Source organism: Capra hircus, chromosome 18 (assembly GCF_001704415.2).
Source record: "Capra hircus breed San Clemente chromosome 18, ASM170441v1, whole genome shotgun sequence".
NCBI classification, from domain to species: domain Eukaryota; kingdom Metazoa; phylum Chordata; class Mammalia; order Artiodactyla; family Bovidae; genus Capra; species Capra hircus.
The window spans coordinates 46,364,040-46,382,464 of NC_030825.1; the positions used below are offsets into that span (position 1 = coordinate 46,364,040).

The following is an 18,425-nucleotide window of genomic DNA, read 5'->3' on the forward strand; positions in this document are numbered from 1 at the left end:
AACATCAGGGAGTTCACGGTTCACGTATTGCTGAAGCCTAGCTTGGAGAATTTTGAGCATTACTTTACTAGCATGTGAGATGAGTGCAATTGTGTGGTAGTTTGAGCATTCTTTTGCATCGCCTTTCTTTGGAATTGGAATGAAAACTGACCTTTTCCACTTAGCCTTCCTTATTCTTGTGAAATTAGATGCTACGTCTTTGATTCTAACAGAAATATGGCAACAAGGAGAATCCTAAGCAAATTATCTAAATCCCATGTAAGATCATGTATATTTCAGGGTGATTTTCAGACTGCCACAAACCATACCTGCTAGCTTTTATCTCCAAAAGAGATAGTTTTGGAACTGAGCTAACCTATCTCTATTAGGACCCACTAGTAGAGAAGTTAACGGAAATTACACAAAGTTTATAAGTGCTCACGGATTACATTGAGAAAAATCTGACTTTCTGGAAGGGTGGCAGGTTCCAATATGTAAAGAATTGCTTCATTGTTTATAATTTTATTTCTCCTTTAAAGTTGTCTTTGTAAGAATAATAGTCTCATACAGGGATTACTCAGTAATTGGTATTTATATGAGAAAATAATCAAGTCCACAGTCATTTGTTGACCTTAGTTTGTTATATTATGTAATCGTTTAAATTTTGTAATTGATATGGAAAATTACAACCCATTTCCTGGTTGTAAATATTACGGGAATTGAGGCAATAAAATAAGACTCAAGACATACACACCAGAAATGTTCAGAGAATATCTGAATTTTTAAATAAGTGAATGAATATGTAGTTTACAATATGTGGCCCCTTGACCAGCAACTTCAGCATCACCTGGAAATCTATGAGAAAAAAAATTCTCAGGAGATTGTACCTGGCAGAGAGGAATATCTGAACAAAGTCCTGATAACTGGACAGACCGGGCTCTAGGGAGGGAAAGAAGTTCTGTTGGGTAGAGCTAGTTTGGGATGGCTGGGAGAGCATTCACAACAGAGAGGGGAGGAAATAGAGCCTAAGATATCTTTCTGGATATAATAGGGGTTTGGATTTCCTAAGAACAAACAGGCACCCTCCCAATGCCCCAGGGACAGACGGGTCATTAAAAAGGGAACAAATGCTGGGCATGGCTATGGTACACTGAAGAGTGCATCCCACCTCCAGGAGTTGCAGGCATCCAGCTTGTACTGCAAGGTCTTCCAGTTTCTCCACAGGAGCCCAGAACCAGAGATTTCAGAATCTGTGTAAAACTGAACAGATTTCCCATGGTGGAAACTGATTCATATTTTAAAAAACCAACAAACATTAAAAACCCTTTGGGGAGCTTTAACCCACAGCTCTAGGCCAGACGTAAACTCCCAGGTAGTACCTGGTTAAAGACAGAACTGAGGGCTTGGTGCTACAGGCAATCCATTTATACTTCCACATATCAGACCAACACAAATAGAAGAAGGAAGGATAGAGATTATTATTTGTAATTGTACAGATAAGGTAGCCTTGATAAAGTTTCATTTTATTAAAACATAAAAGCTGATCAGAGTGATCACTTGAGCACCTAGGAGACATGTATGAGAACAGACCCACAGGCGCCAAAATGCAGAGAAATAAGAGAGATCTTGATGGCCCTTCTGAGGATTTCACCTTTCATAGGCATTACCAGAGTTGTCAATTTATGTAACTCTTTTGGTAAGAATGTCAGTGTCCCTACTAAAATACTTACAGAAACACAAAAATATTTCCAAATCACAATGTCTGACATCCAATTAAAAATAAACAGTGACACACAGAAGCAGGAAAATACAATCTAAAATAAGAAGAAAAATCAATCACTTAAAACAAGGCACAGGTGAAGCAATTATACCCCAATAAAAAATTTTTTTAAAAACAGGCACAAAACACAAAAAGATGCTCATCACTGCTAATTACTGGGCTTCCCTTGTGGTTCAGCTGGTAAAGAATCCATCTGCAATGTGGGAGACCTGGGTTTGATCCCTGGGTTGGGAAGATCCACTGGAAAAGGGAAAGGCTACCCACTCCAGTATTCTGACCTAGAGAATTCCATGGACTGTATAGTCCATGGGGTAGCAAAGAGTCGGACACGACTGAGCAACTTTCACTTCACTTCACTGCTAATTATTCAGTTCAGTTCAGTTAGTTCAGTTCAGTTCAGTCGCTCAGTCGTGTCCAACTCTTTGCAACCCCATGAATCGCAGCACGCCAGGCCTCCCTGTCCATCATCAACTCCCAGAGTTCATTCAGATTCATGTCCATCAAGTCAGTGATACCATCCAGCCATCTCATCCTCTGTCATCCCCTTCTCCTCCTACCCACAATCCCTCCCAGCATCAAAGTCTTTTCCAATGAGTCAACTCTTCGCATGAGGTGGCCAAAGTACTGGAGTTTCAGCTTTAGCATCATTCCTTCCAAAGAAATCCCAGGGCTGATCTCCTTCAGAATGGACTGGTTGGATCTCCTTGCAGTCCAAGGGACTCTCAAGAGTCTTCTCCAACACCACAGAGAAATGCAAATAAAAAAATACAACGTGGTAACACCTCACACCTGTCACAGTGGCTATCACTAAAATGTCAACAAAAAATAAATGCTATATAGAAGAACAGATTTAAATGCTAATGAGACAGGCTTGCTTACAAGGCTGTTGGCAAATGAGCCTATATAATGCAAATGGCTTTCAAAGCCTGACTTTGAATTATTCAAGTACTACACACAACTGTGCTATTGTGTGAATGCCAAGGGAATTAAGTACAAACCCCTAGTGTTGTAAAGAGCCCATGTCCAGACTTGAAAAGAAAAATCTGAACCATATGACAGTTCATTGTAGGTGGAATACAAAGTTTGAGTGATAGCAGAAACATTCTGGGACTTGTTCCACAACTGCTCATCCAAGAAACTGAATGCTATTTCCAGTGCAAAAACCTTGCTTCCAAGGTTTAATTAATTTTGGATAATGCCCCAATCCATTGCCATGAAGAAGTTGAAAATGCCCACTCCAACCTAGATGTTCTTTTCATGCCCCTAAATTCTATGTTATCCAACCACTCAATCAGAGCATAATAAAAGTACAACATAAGGGAGCTTTTTAGCAAAACTCTCAACACCAACAAAGAAATCACCAGGATGGACTACTGGGTGTCTGTTAGTATATGCACTGTAACTGTGTTGGCACAACCTGGGATAATTAATAAGCAGACTACTATCATTAACTGTTGGGGAAATGCTTGGCTAGACTGCCTGAAAATTTTCTGACTTAAAGGTGTTACAGAAAATATAAAGGACAGTGTCAAAAACATAATGCATATCACAAAGCATATAAGTAAAAAAGACTTCAAATGATATGATGGAAGATGTGGAAGAAACTTTGGCAGAGAAGTAAGTAGAAACCACCAACTAAGACCTGGAAGAGAAGGCAAAACAAAGCATCATCCTCTCCTTTGGTTTTCCTGGGTCAAGCCAAGGTCAAGAGATTTACCCACTTCAGTGCACTCCCCTATCACACATCCTGCTGTCCTACCAAAATTAGAGTCTTAGTTAGTTAATATTTGTTTAATCTTTTTTCTAGAACTTTCTTCGCATGATCTACTGTACAACATAGTGTACTATACAGTGTTTATGTGTTTACTGTATAACAGTACTGCATATATGTATTGTTTGTGTATGTTGGAGTGAAAAGAGTAAAAGCAGTACAGTAACAACAGAGTATACAAAAATGATGTCACTGAAGTATTTTTAATACAATGAAATATTGGATGTAACTTCTCAGAAACATTTATTAAATAAGGTGTTCTAAAACAAACAAAAAAAATTCCATAGAGGATTACGTATTGATTGGTTGATGAAAATGTGAACAGATGCTCACAGGTACCTAAATCTGTATTGCCACTAGAAGCAATGATTCAGTATTCACTAATTCAGCGTTTATGGTGAACTTATAGGGGAGAAATATCAATAACCTCAGATATGCAGATGACACCACCCTTATGGCAGAAAGTGAAGAGGAACTAAAAAGCCTCTTGATGAAAGTTAAAGAGGAGAGTGAAAAAGTTGGCTTAAAGCTCAACATTCAGAAAACGAAGATCATGGCATCCGGTCCCATCACTTCGTGGGAAATAGATGGGGAAACAGTGAAGACAGTGTCAGAATTTGTTTTCTGGGGCTCCAAAATCACTGCAGATGGTGATTGCAGCCATGAAATTAAAAGACGCTTACTCCCTGGAAGAAAAGTTATGACCAACCTAGATAGCATATTCAAAAGCAGAGACATTACTTTGTCAACAAAGGTCCGTCTAGTCAAGGCTATTGGTTTTCCAGTGGTCATGTATGGATGGGAGAGTTGGACTGTGAAGAAAGCTGAGTGCTGAAGAATTGATGCTTTTGAACTGTGGTGTTGGAGAAGACTCTTGAGAGTCCCTTGGACTGCAAGGAGATCCAACCAGTCCATTCTGAAGGAGATCAGCCGTGGAATTTCTTTGCAGGGAATGATGCTGAAGCTGAAACTCCAGTACTTTGGCCACCTCATGCGAAGAGTTGACTCACTGGAAAAGACACCGATGCTGGGAGGGATTGGGGGCAGGAGGAAAAGGAGACGACAGAGGATGAGATGGCTGGATGGTATCACTGACTCGATGGACATGAGTTTGAGTGAACTCCAGGAGTTGATGATGGACAGGGAGGCCTGGTGTGCTGTGATTCATGGGGTCGCAGAGAGTCGGACACGACTGAGCGACTGAACTGAACTGAACTGAACTATAGACTATAACCACCATGATTAACAAGAACTGATTGCATATGATGTATGCATATGTATTTCAAGACTCAGGCCTTATGTTCAATGGTAGACATGATAATGACATGTTATATGTCAATGTTTTGTAACAAATAACTTTCAATAAATGTTAGCAGAGCTAACATCCCAATGGTCCAACTCTCCTGACTATGGATATAAAAAAATACATAAAGGGGATGAGGCCTTAGATCTCTCCCCTTTCAGCCCCTCCCCTGTCCGCACACAAATGACAAATTGTCATAAGCTTGGCAGGGAGATTGGGAAAAAGACACAAGTGTATTTCTCTTTCCTTTCTCTTCTACATCTCTCTAAATGCTCTTGAGATGGATTTGTAATAAACATAGGAAGAACTGTTGCTGACATTTTCCCCAAATGCATGACAACCACTGAGTCTCCCTTATGGATTCTCAGATGTAGTATAAAGCTGTAGCCAGTGTCAATTTCTAGTATGACCCTTCAGATGACCTGCCACAGAAAGCTTTCACAGAGATGATAGTGTTTCTCTTCTGACACTGAGTAAGATATTTCTCTGGCCAAAAGACTTCCCTGAATAGTTATATTCAAAAGGAAAGGTACTTTACCTGTATGAGTTCACCTAAATTGCCTAAAGTGAGCAAACTTGCACAAGGCCTTCCTCCATCTTCTAAACTCTGGTGTGCATCTTTTGATGGTGAGTGAAGGATGAACTGTGGCTGAAGGCCTTCCCACATTCACCACATTCAAAGGGTTTCTCTCCAGTGTGAGTTCTCACATGTTGAGTTAAGGCAAAATTGTCACAAAAGGCCTTCTCGCACTCTTTGCACTCATAGGGCTTTTCTCCAGTGTGGATCCTATTATGCCGAACAAAATTTGCAGGTTGGGTAAAGGCCTTTCCACATTCTCTGCATACATAAGGCTTTTCCCCAGTGTGAATCCTCATGTGTCGAGTAAAGGAAGAGCTATAGTAAAAGGCTTTTGCACATTCTTTACACTCCAAAGGTTTTTTCCCACTATGAGTCCTATTGTGTCTGATAAAAACAGAATGGTGTGTAAAGGCCTTTCCACATTCACTGCATTCATAGGGTCTCTCACCAGTGTGAATCCTCATGTGTTGAATTAAGGAAGAGCTGTCACAAAATGCTTTCCCACATTCTTTGCACTCAAAGGGCTTCTCTCCAGTATGTGCCCTCTTATGCCGGATGAAAGTAGATCTATGAGTAAAGGCTTTTCCACACTCACTGCAGTCATAGGGTTTCTCTCCAGTGTGAATTCTCATATGTTGAGTGAAGGATGAGTTGAGGCAGAAAGCTTTTCCACATTCTTTGCACAAAAAGGGTTTTTCTCTGGTGTGGGTCATATTATGCTGGATAAAAGTGGACCGGTGAGTGAAGGCCTTTCCACATTTGCTGCACTCATAGAGTTTCTTTCCAGTGTGAATCCTCATGTGTTGAGCAAAGGAGGAGCTGTAGTAAAAGGCTTTCCCACATTCCTTGCACAAAAAGGGCTTTTCTCTAGTGTGAGTCACATTATGCTGGATGAAAGAGGAGCGATGGGTGAAAGCTTTACCACATTCTTTGCACTCATAGGGTTTATCTCCACTGTGAATACGCTGGTGCTCTGTGAGGTGAGACCTGCGTTTGAAGGCCTTCCCACACTCAATACACTTGTATGGCTTTTCCCCAGTGTGAAACCTCATATGTCGAATGAAGTCTGCCATATAACGAGAGGCTTTCCCACATTCACTGCATTCATAAGGCTTCACTCCAGCATGAATCTGTTGATGCCGAATAAGGGCCCAATTCTTGCTAAAATCTTTGCCACATTCCTTGCACTTATAGAGGTTATTCCTTGCATCAACAACCAGGTCTTTTCCTGGTTCTTGGGAATCACATTCATGCAGAGCATCTTGTGTAGTGACTTGCTCCTGTAAAATCCCTAAACAAAGACTATCATCTGTCTCAAAGTCATGTTTATGGCTCCACTTCCTCAGGCATGTCTCCTTGTGGGGGTCTGCTCCTGGCCTCCAGTTCCCTTCTTGCACTTCTGACAGTTTTTCCTGATACCTTCCTTGCCCCAGCCAGGAATCCCTTGAGGTGCCATGTGTCACCTGTTCCTCAAAAGGGGCTTCCTCAGTGAGGGCCAGCTGAGAAGCAGTAAGCTCTGTGGTCTTGGGGTTTGATTTTTCACCTGAAGGAAATCCAATATAACAAAAGAGCCTGTTAGTGATGTCAACACAGAACAAAATAAATGACCACTTTAGTGGAAGAATGAAGATGAAAATAAAGCCTCTACCATCTACGGCATTCTTACATCTCTTAAACCCTGGTTTTAAATATCTTTCTTTACTAATCCTTGGGCTCTTGACATCTTTAAAAGGTAACCCAAGGAGAAAAGCTGTAGCAGGGAACAGAAAATCTGTAGTGGAGACTCCACCTCACTCTCCAGAGTGGGGAAGGGTGGGCAGAGTAATGATAATGACTGTGTTCCAATATCTCATGCTACTATGACAGCACAGAGAAGGTGAACCTACCTTGGCCCAGATGGCAGACAGAAAGAGGCCAGGGGAGGCTACAAGGACAAGGTGCTACATAAGCTTATCTCCAAAGGTGCGTAGGAATTCCCTGACAGAGGAATTAGGAGAAAAACTGTATTAGACAACTGAAAGTTCAAAAGGTCAGGGTCTTAAAAGAATACTGAATGCCAGGCAAAAAGAAAAGAATGACAGGATGGTGGAGAGGGAGGCAGAGACAGAGGAGAAATAAAATCTTAGGATTCTGGACTGTGCGAAAGTTGTGGGGAGTCAGAGATAAGTAACTGGGTGGATATATTCAGTCTACTATACCTGAGTAGAGACTCAGTGAACAGACTGAAATAGATAACATTTAGATAACTAGAAAACATATCACACTAATAAAGATTTATTTGAAAAGAGATTAATAATATAAAATTGTCAATTTCCCTCAAATTCATTATAAATTTAATACAACTTGGGATAAATCTCAATAGGGTTTTTCACGGTTATGGGCAAGCTGATTGTGGAAAATATATAAAAGAACAGAGACCAGGATATCTCTGAAGAAGAATAAAGCAAAAAGACTTGCTCTTTGAGGAATTAGGATGATGATGAAATCATATATAACAAAGTAGTGTGATGCAGCCTAGATATAATATAAGCTGTCAAAGTGTCAAAGGTAAAAACAGAGTTAGGAGCTCTGAAATGTGTATATGGAATTTGCTCAACACATGAGGATTCACACAATTTAGATATATGACAGAAGTAGCAGAGAGGCCAGTGGGAATAAGAAAAGACTATTTAATAAATGGCTGTAGAAAAATCATTTGCCACAATGAAGGAAAATGAAGTTGTATTTCTACCTTACACAAAGCAAAAAATTAATTCCAGATTGATTAAGACTTGTCAGAAGCTAAAAATTAAAAACTTTTAAAAAATAGTGAAAATGACTATCTTTTAGATCTTGGGGAAAAGGAAGAATTCAAAAACAAGATACAGAAACATTCACTATAAAGGACTAATCAACATGACTAATGTTTTAAAAGGCAATCCAAGAAAAATGGCCATGTTAACATCAGACCTACATTAACACCAGATAACATAGATGACAGAGCAAAGAAAATGGGACCAAAAGGGACATTATATAATGACAAAAAGATCAAGCCACCAGGAAGACATAATAACCCTAAATCTGTATGTACCAAATATCAGAGCCTCAAAACATACAAACTAAAAACTGAGCTGAAAGGAGAAATACCCAAAATCACAATTACAGCTGGAGACTTCAACACTTCACACCCAAAATGAAAACGGAACCATGCTATGAACTGACATTTCACAGAAGATATGTACTCACTAATCAACATATGAAGAGGTACTCAAATTTCTTAAATATGAGGGAAGGGCAAATTAAGACCACAATGAGAGACTATTTTATATTCACCTGATTGAAAACACCTTTCAAGTGTTGGAGATCCATGGAATTGTTCATACAGGGGAAGTGAAGTGTAAGTGGGTATAAATAATCATGTTAGAACACAACAGGGCATCATCTAGTAAAGTTCTCCTTTTGCTTAATTTATAATTCCCAAATTCCAGTCCTAGGCATATTCTAAGAGAAATTCCTACACTTGTTTATGAGAATACACACATGTGAATTTTCATGGCTCCACTGTGTATGGGTACAAAAAACTGGAAACAAGAAAATTTCCTTGAAAATGGATGAATACATGGTGTTATATAAACGACTATTGGAGAAAAAAAATGAGTGAACTATAGCTGTGTGCATGTTCAGTTGCTAAGCTGTGTCTGCCTCTCTGCAACCCCATGGACCGTAGCCTGCCCGGCTCCTCTGACCATGGGATTTCCCAGCTAAGAATACTGGAGTGGGTTGCCGTTTCCTTCTCCAGGGGATCTTCCTGACCCAGGCAAAGGATCTTCCGAACCCATGTCTCCTGCATTGGCAGGCGGGTTCTTTACTGCTGAGCCATCAGGGAAACTGAACTATAGTTACATGCATCATGAATCTCAGTAACATACTATCTAATGAAAAGTACAAATCCTATAAGACAACATAAACAGATACTTTTTCTAATGTTCAAATAAAAAAGCAAAATATACACAGGAGTACAATGAAACAATTTTTTTTGAGAATGTCAGTTTTTCATGACATTATAAAAATGATATCTTAAACTTATTTTTTAGCAATTTTTAATTATGGTTAAAATAAACATACAATGTACCATTTTGAGATGAAACAATCTTAAAAAGTAATGGATAAAATAATTAGATAAAGTAGATGAATTCCTTAAAAGACTCAAATTACCAAAACTAACACAAGAAAAAACAGACTATCTGAATAGCCCTTTATTTATTCAAAAGACAAATTCTGTGATGGACTGAATGTTTGTGTTCCCCAAAATTCATGTACTGAAGCCCTAATTGCCAATGTATTTGGAGGTAGGGCCTGGCCTTTACAGAAATAATTAAGGTTAAGTGAGGTCATAAAAGTAGACCTGAGAGGATCGCATCTTTATAATAAGAGACACCAAAGACTTCTCCCTCTCTTCCCCACCACCACATACCACATTTAGGAAAGGCTGTGGTCCCTGTCTTCGTATAAGAACACTAATCCCATCATGGGTGCTCCATTCTCATGACCTCATCTCAATCCAATCACCACCCAAAGGGCCAGAATCATCACACTGGGGCATTAGGGATTCAACATACAGATTCTGGGAGGACACAGGCGTTCAGTTCATAACAAGGTGACATGAGAAAAAGTACATGGCAAATGTTCTGTAAATTGTAGACCACTATCTCTTATCATTATTATAGTTGTTACATTGGTTAATCAGAATGTCAGCAATAACCTGTGAGAACATTTTTTTAGTACTGCAGTGCTGCGAAATACCACTACTGGGCCTCAAAGAGTAAAGGGGCAGACACCATCTGCTCACAAGTATGTGAAGCAATGAGGGATCTTACATATAGCTGGTGGGAATGTGACATGGTGCAGTCACTCTGAAACTGACTGGTAGTTCCTATTAAAGCTAATCATATAACTACACCATGATCCAGCCAATCCACTCATATGTATACTCCCAACAGAAATGCGTGCTTATAGGCAACAAAAAATATGGCTAAGAATATTCATAGCAGCATTCTCCATACTATTCTGAAAAGTCAAATGTCCATCGACAGGAACACAGGTATGTGTGATCTATTAATTCACTGAGCTATTGCACAGTGAGAAACTAACTCCAAATAAATGCAACCACATGGATAAATTCCAGAGCCATAATGATTATCAAAAGAAGACCGGCAGGGCCATATTGTACACTGTGGGGTTCCATTTATAAACCTTCAAAACTAATCTATGGGACTTCCTTGGTGGTCCGTAGCTGACTCCAAGCTTGCAATGCAGGAGGCCTGGGTTCAACACCTGGTCAGGGGACTAGACCCTGTATGCTGCCACTAAGAGTTCGCATGCCATAACTAAAAGATTCCACATGCTGCAACTAAGACCTGGTGCAGCCAAATAAATAAATAAATGAATATTAAAAAAAAAAAAACCACCCTAAATCTATGGTGACAGAGTCTAAATACTGGTTAATTTTGTAGAAGGGGATATTAACAGGAGGGAAGCACAAGAAGCCTCAGAGGTGCTGGAAATACTGCATGTCTTGACACTTGCAGTGGATACGCTGGTTTATATATATGTAAAATTTCATATTGATGGACCTTTAAGATTTATACATTCACTATGTATAAATTACACCTCAGTACAAAAATTCAAGGAAATATTGACTAGTAAAGGAGAGGTCTGTGTAGATGTCTCTTCTGAGAATGAGAAAAGTCCTCTAGAAAGCTTGGTTGTTCAGCTGAAATAGAGTCAACAACTTTTGGATGTTGTTGGAGAGCCAGGAGCCCTTTTTTTTTTAATGTTTCCCACAACTGCAAGAAACTTCAGCATGTTTTTTCTGTTGAGTGGAGAGAAGATGGAGATATAGAAGAGGGAGGAAATAAATGAAGAAGCATGTTCTCTGATGCAGTGGACAGACTCCTGTATGGTTTCCCATAATCCCTTCCTCATGGTGTTCCCACAGTTTTGATACCCTCTGCCTGAATCCTGGGCTTCCCAGGTGGCACTAGTGGTAATGAACCTGCCTACCAATGCAGGAGACACAAGAAACATGGATTCAATCCTGAGTCAGGAAGATCCCATGGAGAAGGAAATGGCAACCTGCTCCAATATTCTTGCCTGGAAAATCCCATGGACAGAGGGGCCTGGTGGGCTGTAATCCATGGGGTCACAAAGAGCTGGACACAACTGAAGTGACTTAGCATGCACACATGCTGAATCCTAGCAAAATTTACTTCTAAAGAATAGAATATAACAAAGGCAGTAGAATGTAAGATGTAACAGATAAAGTATATGTGTGGAACCTCTCCTGCTAGAATCTCTTACACCATTACTTGATCTAAAGAAGTAAGCTGATGTGTTGTAAACTGCCTACAACTACAGCTTTGCAGGGGATCAAGCTAAGCTGTGCCTAGATTTCTGATCCACAGATGAGATAATAAATGAGTGATATTTTAATATTAAATGAGTGATTTTTATTCACTCATTGCAATCTGGCAATAGATAACTAAGACATCTGAGAAGGTAGGTGAAGGTATGACCTAGACTCTGCTAGGGGGATCAGCCATGGCCAGGGATGAGAACTCTTCTGCAGAGGTGAGAAAGAAACTGCAGGGATAAGTCAGTAAGGGTTAAAAAGCAAGAAAAACAAGGGAACAGCCTTTATTTTCTGAATGAACTGGGTCATATGTTGAGATCTCAATGACTGGGGAGGTGGTGATGTTTGGAAGAAGGTAAAAGTGGACAGGGGAGTGGATGTGAGACATAGAGCTGATGATGGGGGGACTATGTTAGCATCATGCAGGCAAAAGATGATTACAGCCTAGGCTAGGGTGATAATGATGGAACTCATGGAACTGGTGGAGGTGACAGATTCAGGAGAAACATATGATGAAATATGATCAAGATTCAGGAATGGCTGCATCATGGGCATGATGACAATGGAGGTGTTGTTCAAGTTTGTTTTTGGTTTTCTCAACTTCTTGAACAACAAGACCATTGACTGAAATGGGGAGATGAGAGGAGTGGGCAAGATCTTGAGATCCTTCTTAGGCATGACTGGTATGAAGTGCCTTTGAAACCTCCAAGTGAAGATGTAGAACTGTAGAAAGTGGTGAAGATTTGAGACGGACTCAGTGGACTGAGGAGGGGCTGGCCAGAGATACTCACTGGCTGGCTGAGCAACCTGAGGGAACCCAAGAGGGGAGCGATCACAAATCTACATTGATGCTAGCCACACATTTGATGCGGGGCTGACAGAGGCAAACATCCTCTTAAGATTTTACAAGACAGGAAAGCAAGAGAACGACAAGGCTAGGGATTGCTTCTGAATATCTCATTTACAAATGGAAGCATGGATGCCTGCAGGGCTGTACGGTACAGATAAATGATTGGCTAGAGGCGGAAAAGAGTGAGATGCAAAGTAGAGTTGGAGGCAGTAATCTGCAGAAAAACAAATGACTCTTTTCTGAATCCAGAAGGTAGTTTGAGATACCATTAGTCACTATTCATTATGAGTAATAATACATGAATATTGTTAAGTTACTTACTTTGGGTCAGGCAATGGAAGGTGAATGGAAGTGACTATGTGAGCAAGTGGGTATGACTACTCCCCTTCTCTCCTATTCCTTTTGGCCAGTTGGATGATGTCAGGGCAATCTTACAGCCACATGCTGACAATAGAATATACCTGGTCCCTAAATAGATATGTGGCACAGAATTTGCCTGCAGACCCACATTACGTGTGTATGTGCTCAGTTGCTCAATCGTGTCTGACTCTTTGCAACCCTATGAACTATAGTCCGCCAGGCTCTTCTACCTATGGAATTTTCCAGGCAAGAATACTGGAACAGGTTGTCATTTCCTACTCCAGGGGATCTTCCCAACCCAGGGATCAAACCAGCGTCTCACGTGTCTTCTGCATTGGCATGCAGATTCTTTACAACTGCGCCACTTGGGAATCCTGACCACATTATACCGTGGCACAAATGAGAAAAACAAGCCTTGCTGAGCCACCAAGATTTTGGAGCTTATTTCTTACAGCAGACAGCATCCACTTAGCTTAACCTGTATGTCAAAGGCACAGGAAGATCATACAACTTCCCCAGGGTCCTGATGCTTCTGAATGGCCAAGTATAGAGTCTGTCTCTTACTCACGATAGCAAATTTCAACCCCAGTAAAGGCAAAGAGTGTGATAGGATTGGGAAGACAGAGGAAACACAGTTAAAAGGACTCCATGACCACCCAAGACCCCCAGAAAGCTACAGAAAGAAACTGCCCATGGAAAGGGGCACTGCCCACTCAATGGGGCTGACTGGCAGTCTGCCAGCTGCCATGCCACTCACCTATACAGGTGTTTCCAGAGAGGCCTCTCTTTACTCTCCACAGTTCTGGCCCATACTCCAGTAGCTGAATCAGCTCTGCCTCAGGAACAGGATGCCCTGTACATGGAGAAATAAATGGGGCATGGGTATATAGGTAAAGACAAAAAGGAAAATCTCACATATACAGGAGTGAACACCTTGAACATACCACTATGCAACCCCAAAGGGGACACCTCCTTCCAGAAGTCTTTCCCTAATTAAATTAGCAAGATTCAACCATCCCGTGCTTCAGAACTACTTAGACACACCTGCTTCTAAACACAGAACAAATTAAACCAAATCTCTGGGCATAAAGACAGTACTGGTTGTTTTCAAACCTCACCAGGTGATTCTGGTGTCCAAGGATGGCTGAAAACACTAGACTAAATCAACTGATAGTCAGTTGTCTGAGGAAGGCCATGACCTAAAACTGCTACCCATTCTGAAGAAAAATCCAGTTTGGGAAGATGGGGCTGAATGTGGGGACTTGCTACCCTATTTGTTGCTACACCATCCTGTGGCCACTTCAGGGATGCTGGCCCAATGACCTGGACCAAAGAGAGAAAGCAGACAAACAGAGAATTGGGTTGGGAGGTACCAACCCAGGAGCCAGCACCACCACAGGGCTTCTCATTAGGTGAAGTAATAAACTTTCTTCAGGGTGAAATTTGTATGATGTGGTTTTCTGGCACATGCAGCCAAATGTATTTTGCCAAATGTGAAGGTTTAAAGATAGGAGGATTCCGAAGAGAAGTCAATGACTTAGGCAGCAGGACCACAGAAACTCTGATTAGAAAATCCTGTACTGCAAGCCACAGTGCACCCAGCTGTCACTTAGCAAATGTTCACTGAGGTCTGCTCTATATCTGGCACCAAGGTCAGTAAGGAGGCAGGGGGAAAGGTGAACCAGATCTTCCTTTGCCTCTGCTGGACCTGAGCTCCCTGCCCACTCAGGGAACTGGCTTGTGTTTGTCTCTCCACTTGGAATACTATTCCCCAGATGCCTCCTTTCAATAACTATTCACAATTGTCACATAACACTGTAGTTACTTCACTGAAGACTGACCTCCTGGGAGAGACTATATGGAAGAACATTTGGGATTTATTGTTTTGTACAATTTTATTGTGCAATTTGTATATGATTATATTTGTATGTAGTTTGTATAATTTTGTATATTATTATGTATAATTTATTATACATAACAAATACCTATATGGCACTTTCTAAGTTCCCAGTTCTACTCTACACACTTTAAAGATATTAGTTCGCTGGGGCTAAGTGAAAGGGTTACTACTAAAATAATAAAATAAAAATAATCATGAGGCGGTCAGACCAGAACAGGCTGAGGCTGGAGGGAGAAGCAAAGGCAGGTTCCTCAGGTCTTCTTAACCGACCGCGCTCAGAGAGAGGGTGGAACAAAAGAGGTTCTGGGTACCACACGTGAGGTGAGGCCTTACCCAGTGAGACCAGGAGGCCACAAGTCTCCAACATCACCTCCTGGTACAAGGTCCTCTGGGCCAGGTCTAGATGTCTCCATTCCTCCCCAGTGAAGGTTATGGCCACATCTTCAAATGATATCAATGCCTGCAAAGTCAAACAGAGAGGGTGGGGTGACTGTATGGCTATTAAATTAGAGCCTACTGCTTGGTTAGTGACAGAAACTCAGAGAGACCCAAGGCCTGAATCCCTGAGTATCTCCTGAGAACCCAGCTCTGTGCTGGGTTCAAGAGGGAGATAGATGGTGCTGTAGATGGACTACAAATAGTGTGAGAGAGAAAAGCCACCTATATGGGAATCCACTGGAGAGTGATGCAAAACAAAAGTAATCTTGTGTGGACTGTGAGTCCGTTACTGTAATTCAAGCAAGGATAAGAGCAGTGGCAGCTGAGCCTCACTGGTCTGCCCTCTATGCCTGCACCTCAGGGCTTTGCTGCTGCTGCTAAGTCGCTTCAGTCGTGTCCGACTCTGTGCGACCCCATAGATAGCAGCCTACCAGGCTCCCCCGCCCCGGGATTCTCCAGGCAAGAACACTGGAGTGAGTTGCTATTTCCTTCTCCAATGCATGAAAGTGAAAAGTGAAAGTGAAGTCAATCGTGTCCAACCCTCAGGGACCCCATGGACTGCAGCCTTCCAGGCTCCTCCATCCATGGGATTTTCCAGACAAAAATACTGGAGTGGGGTGCCATTTAGATGCTGTGTTAAAGCAACTAAAAGTATCTAGGTCTGCACCTAGACTTCTTGGGATTTAAATTCAACCTTTTGAACCAAAACACGCTAATTTCTTTGAGCCTCAATTTCCACATCAATACAATAGTTCCAACTTCACCAGGTTCTTGCAGAAATTAAAGTGAAAATGTTCATAAAGCAAACAAGTGCAGTGCCCAGCACTTGTCAGTGCTCAATGTGTATTTGCGAATTTCTTTAATTCTCTCACAGCCCATAAGGTTAACACCATCACTGTCTCCATTTCACAATCAGCAAATGGGGGCTCAAAGTCAAGCTGCCCAGAGTAACATGTCTAATGAGAAGGGACAAGATTTGAACCCAGGTCCCTGTGGTCCAGCCACGAGAGGGGATTTAGATTTGATCTAGGTATCATGCCAGCTCCAGAAGGTAGAATCTTTCATTCATCAACCACTTACTGAACACTTGGTACAGGTCCTGCATTTTTCTAAGGCGGGGGACAGGAGCTCCCATATCCCTGACAAGGAACTAAATAAATAAGCAAAATAAAGTCATATGGCCTTACGGGCTCTGAAATAAAGAAAAATAAGATGACTACAGAGATTACAGGAGACTTTAGATGGGTCAATCAGGAAGACCTCTCTGAGCAGATGTGGAACAAGGCTGGAATGAATTAGGGAGCAAGCCAGGAAAAATGAATAAACAAGCAAAGTTCTGAAGGTCATCAGAGCTATGTTGACAGCAAATAAAGTGGTGTGCTGAAGAATAACTTAGGGCCTGTCCACGTGTTTACATCCCTTGAGACACAACATTCCTATGCACTGTCATTAATGAAAATTGTAATGGATTCACTTTTGAAATATAAGTAAATGTGTTGGGGAAATGGAAACCGTCAGTGGCAAGCCAATGGACTTGTACCCAGATGGTACCCTCAAAGAGAAATCCAGTGACAGGCTTGTCTTCTGCTCTGTCCTGGGAACTTCTACTCCTGTTAGAGGAGCAGCCAATTCCAGAAACACTGCTCCCACCCCACTTCTGCTCTTCAGGCTGTCTCATCTGTCTCCCAGTTCTCAGCTGCACTGAGGCCGGAGGCAGGGATGGCTGAGGGTCAAACTCCACCTGGGGTGAGCCTGAGATAACAGCAGGACCAGGAGAGCCCTTCTCCAGAAACAACATCCAGAGTGATGCTCTCTGGGTTGTGCTGAGCACTCAAGGGCACACGCCACAAGCATATCCTCTCCAGTTCCTCCGACCAAGAGACAAAAGTTGTTAATACTTCAATTTTAGACCCGAGGGAATAGAGGCCAAGGGCGGTGAATCCATAAGCTTAGAGCCAATTGTGGGTGCCTCTCTTTACAACGCTTGGCCTGGATTCAGAACCCTGGGTTGGAACTGATGAGCACTGTCGTCCCCACACCCCATTTTCACCGAACCTCCAGATCCAAGCGTATTAAGACGGAAAGGTGGAGAGGCCCGGAATTCCCTATATCACAGAGTGGCACTATGCGGACCGCGACCCCAGCGCACTTGGGCGCCCTCCACTCACCAGCGCCGGCGCCGCCATGGGGCCCGTGGGCAGAGCGGGACGGCGGGAGGCGGTGACAAAAGCAGGTAGAGCGGGCTTAGCCGACCCGAGGCCAGCCCTGCACGGAAGTGTCTGGGACCTGAGTGTCCACGGTGTGGAATGCGCATAAGGCCCGCGGAGCCGCCTCTGGGAGCTGTGGGGACGTAGGGCTGGGAGCTCGAATGCTCCGCTGACAACCCGTTCCAAGCGGGGTTCACACAAAAGTGTGACGGTGGGTTCTAGTCTCCTCACGGCTTTTTGCTCGGTATAGAAGACCTTTTTCCGTGGAGCGGTCAATGTCCAACGCTCCAGGAGAGGAAGCCCGTAAAGCTAGACAAATCGCTTGTAAACGACATCCTAATACTAGACCAAGAAGCCCCGCCCAAGCTGCCACCACTGCCTGCCTCCGCTTTACGTCATTGGCTCAGCGCCCAAGGCCGTCATTGGAGACACTGCCTTCTGGGTAATGTAGTTTCTGACTTCATCCTGGTGAACCAAGGAGCTCACTTCTGGTTTTCTATGGAAACTGTGTCTTAAGGTTCCATGGCATCTGATCCTATCACTTCATGGCAAATAGATGGGAAAACAATGGAAACAGTGACAGACTTTATCTTCTTGCGCTCCAAAATCACTGTAGATGGTGACTGCAGCCATGAAATTAAAAGACACTTGCTCCTTGAAAGAAAAATTAAGACAAACCTAGACAGCGTATATAAAAAGTAGAGATATCATTTTGCCAACAAAAGTCCCTATAGTCAAAGCTATGGTTTTTCCAGTAGTCATGTATGGGATGTGAGAGTTGGACCATAAAGAAGGGCGAGCACCAAAAAATTGATGCTTTCAAACTGTGGTGTTGCAGAAGACTCTTGAGAGTCCTTTGGACTGCA

General features: G+C 42.2%; 1 protein-coding gene across 1 annotated transcript; it reads right to left on the reverse strand.

Annotated features, from left to right (window-relative positions):
• ZNF599 (zinc finger protein 599) lies at positions 4,686–17,892 on the reverse strand. The gene is made up of 4 exons (XM_005692267.3): positions 17,521–17,892; positions 15,248–15,374; positions 13,772–13,867; positions 4,686–6,956 (listed from the first exon to the last, which is right to left on the reverse strand). The coding sequence occupies exons 1-4, from the start codon at positions 17,536–17,538 to the stop codon at positions 5,434–5,436; spliced, it is 1,764 nt and encodes a 587-aa protein (XP_005692324.2). The 5' UTR covers positions 17,539–17,892; the 3' UTR covers positions 4,686–5,433.

What these genes read in the sequence shown, in the direction of transcription:
- ZNF599 (XM_005692267.3), bottom strand. An exon ending in TGGCCTCCTGGTCTCACTGG is followed by an intron (nt 13,868 to 15,247) that starts GTAAGGCCTCAC and finishes CTCCATGTACAG; the next exon opens with GGCATCCTGTTCCTGAGGCA. An exon ending in CTCTGGAAACACCTGTATAG is followed by an intron (nt 6,957 to 13,771) that starts GTGAGTGGCATG and finishes GATTTCCTTCAG; the next exon opens with GTGAAAAATCAAACCCCAAG.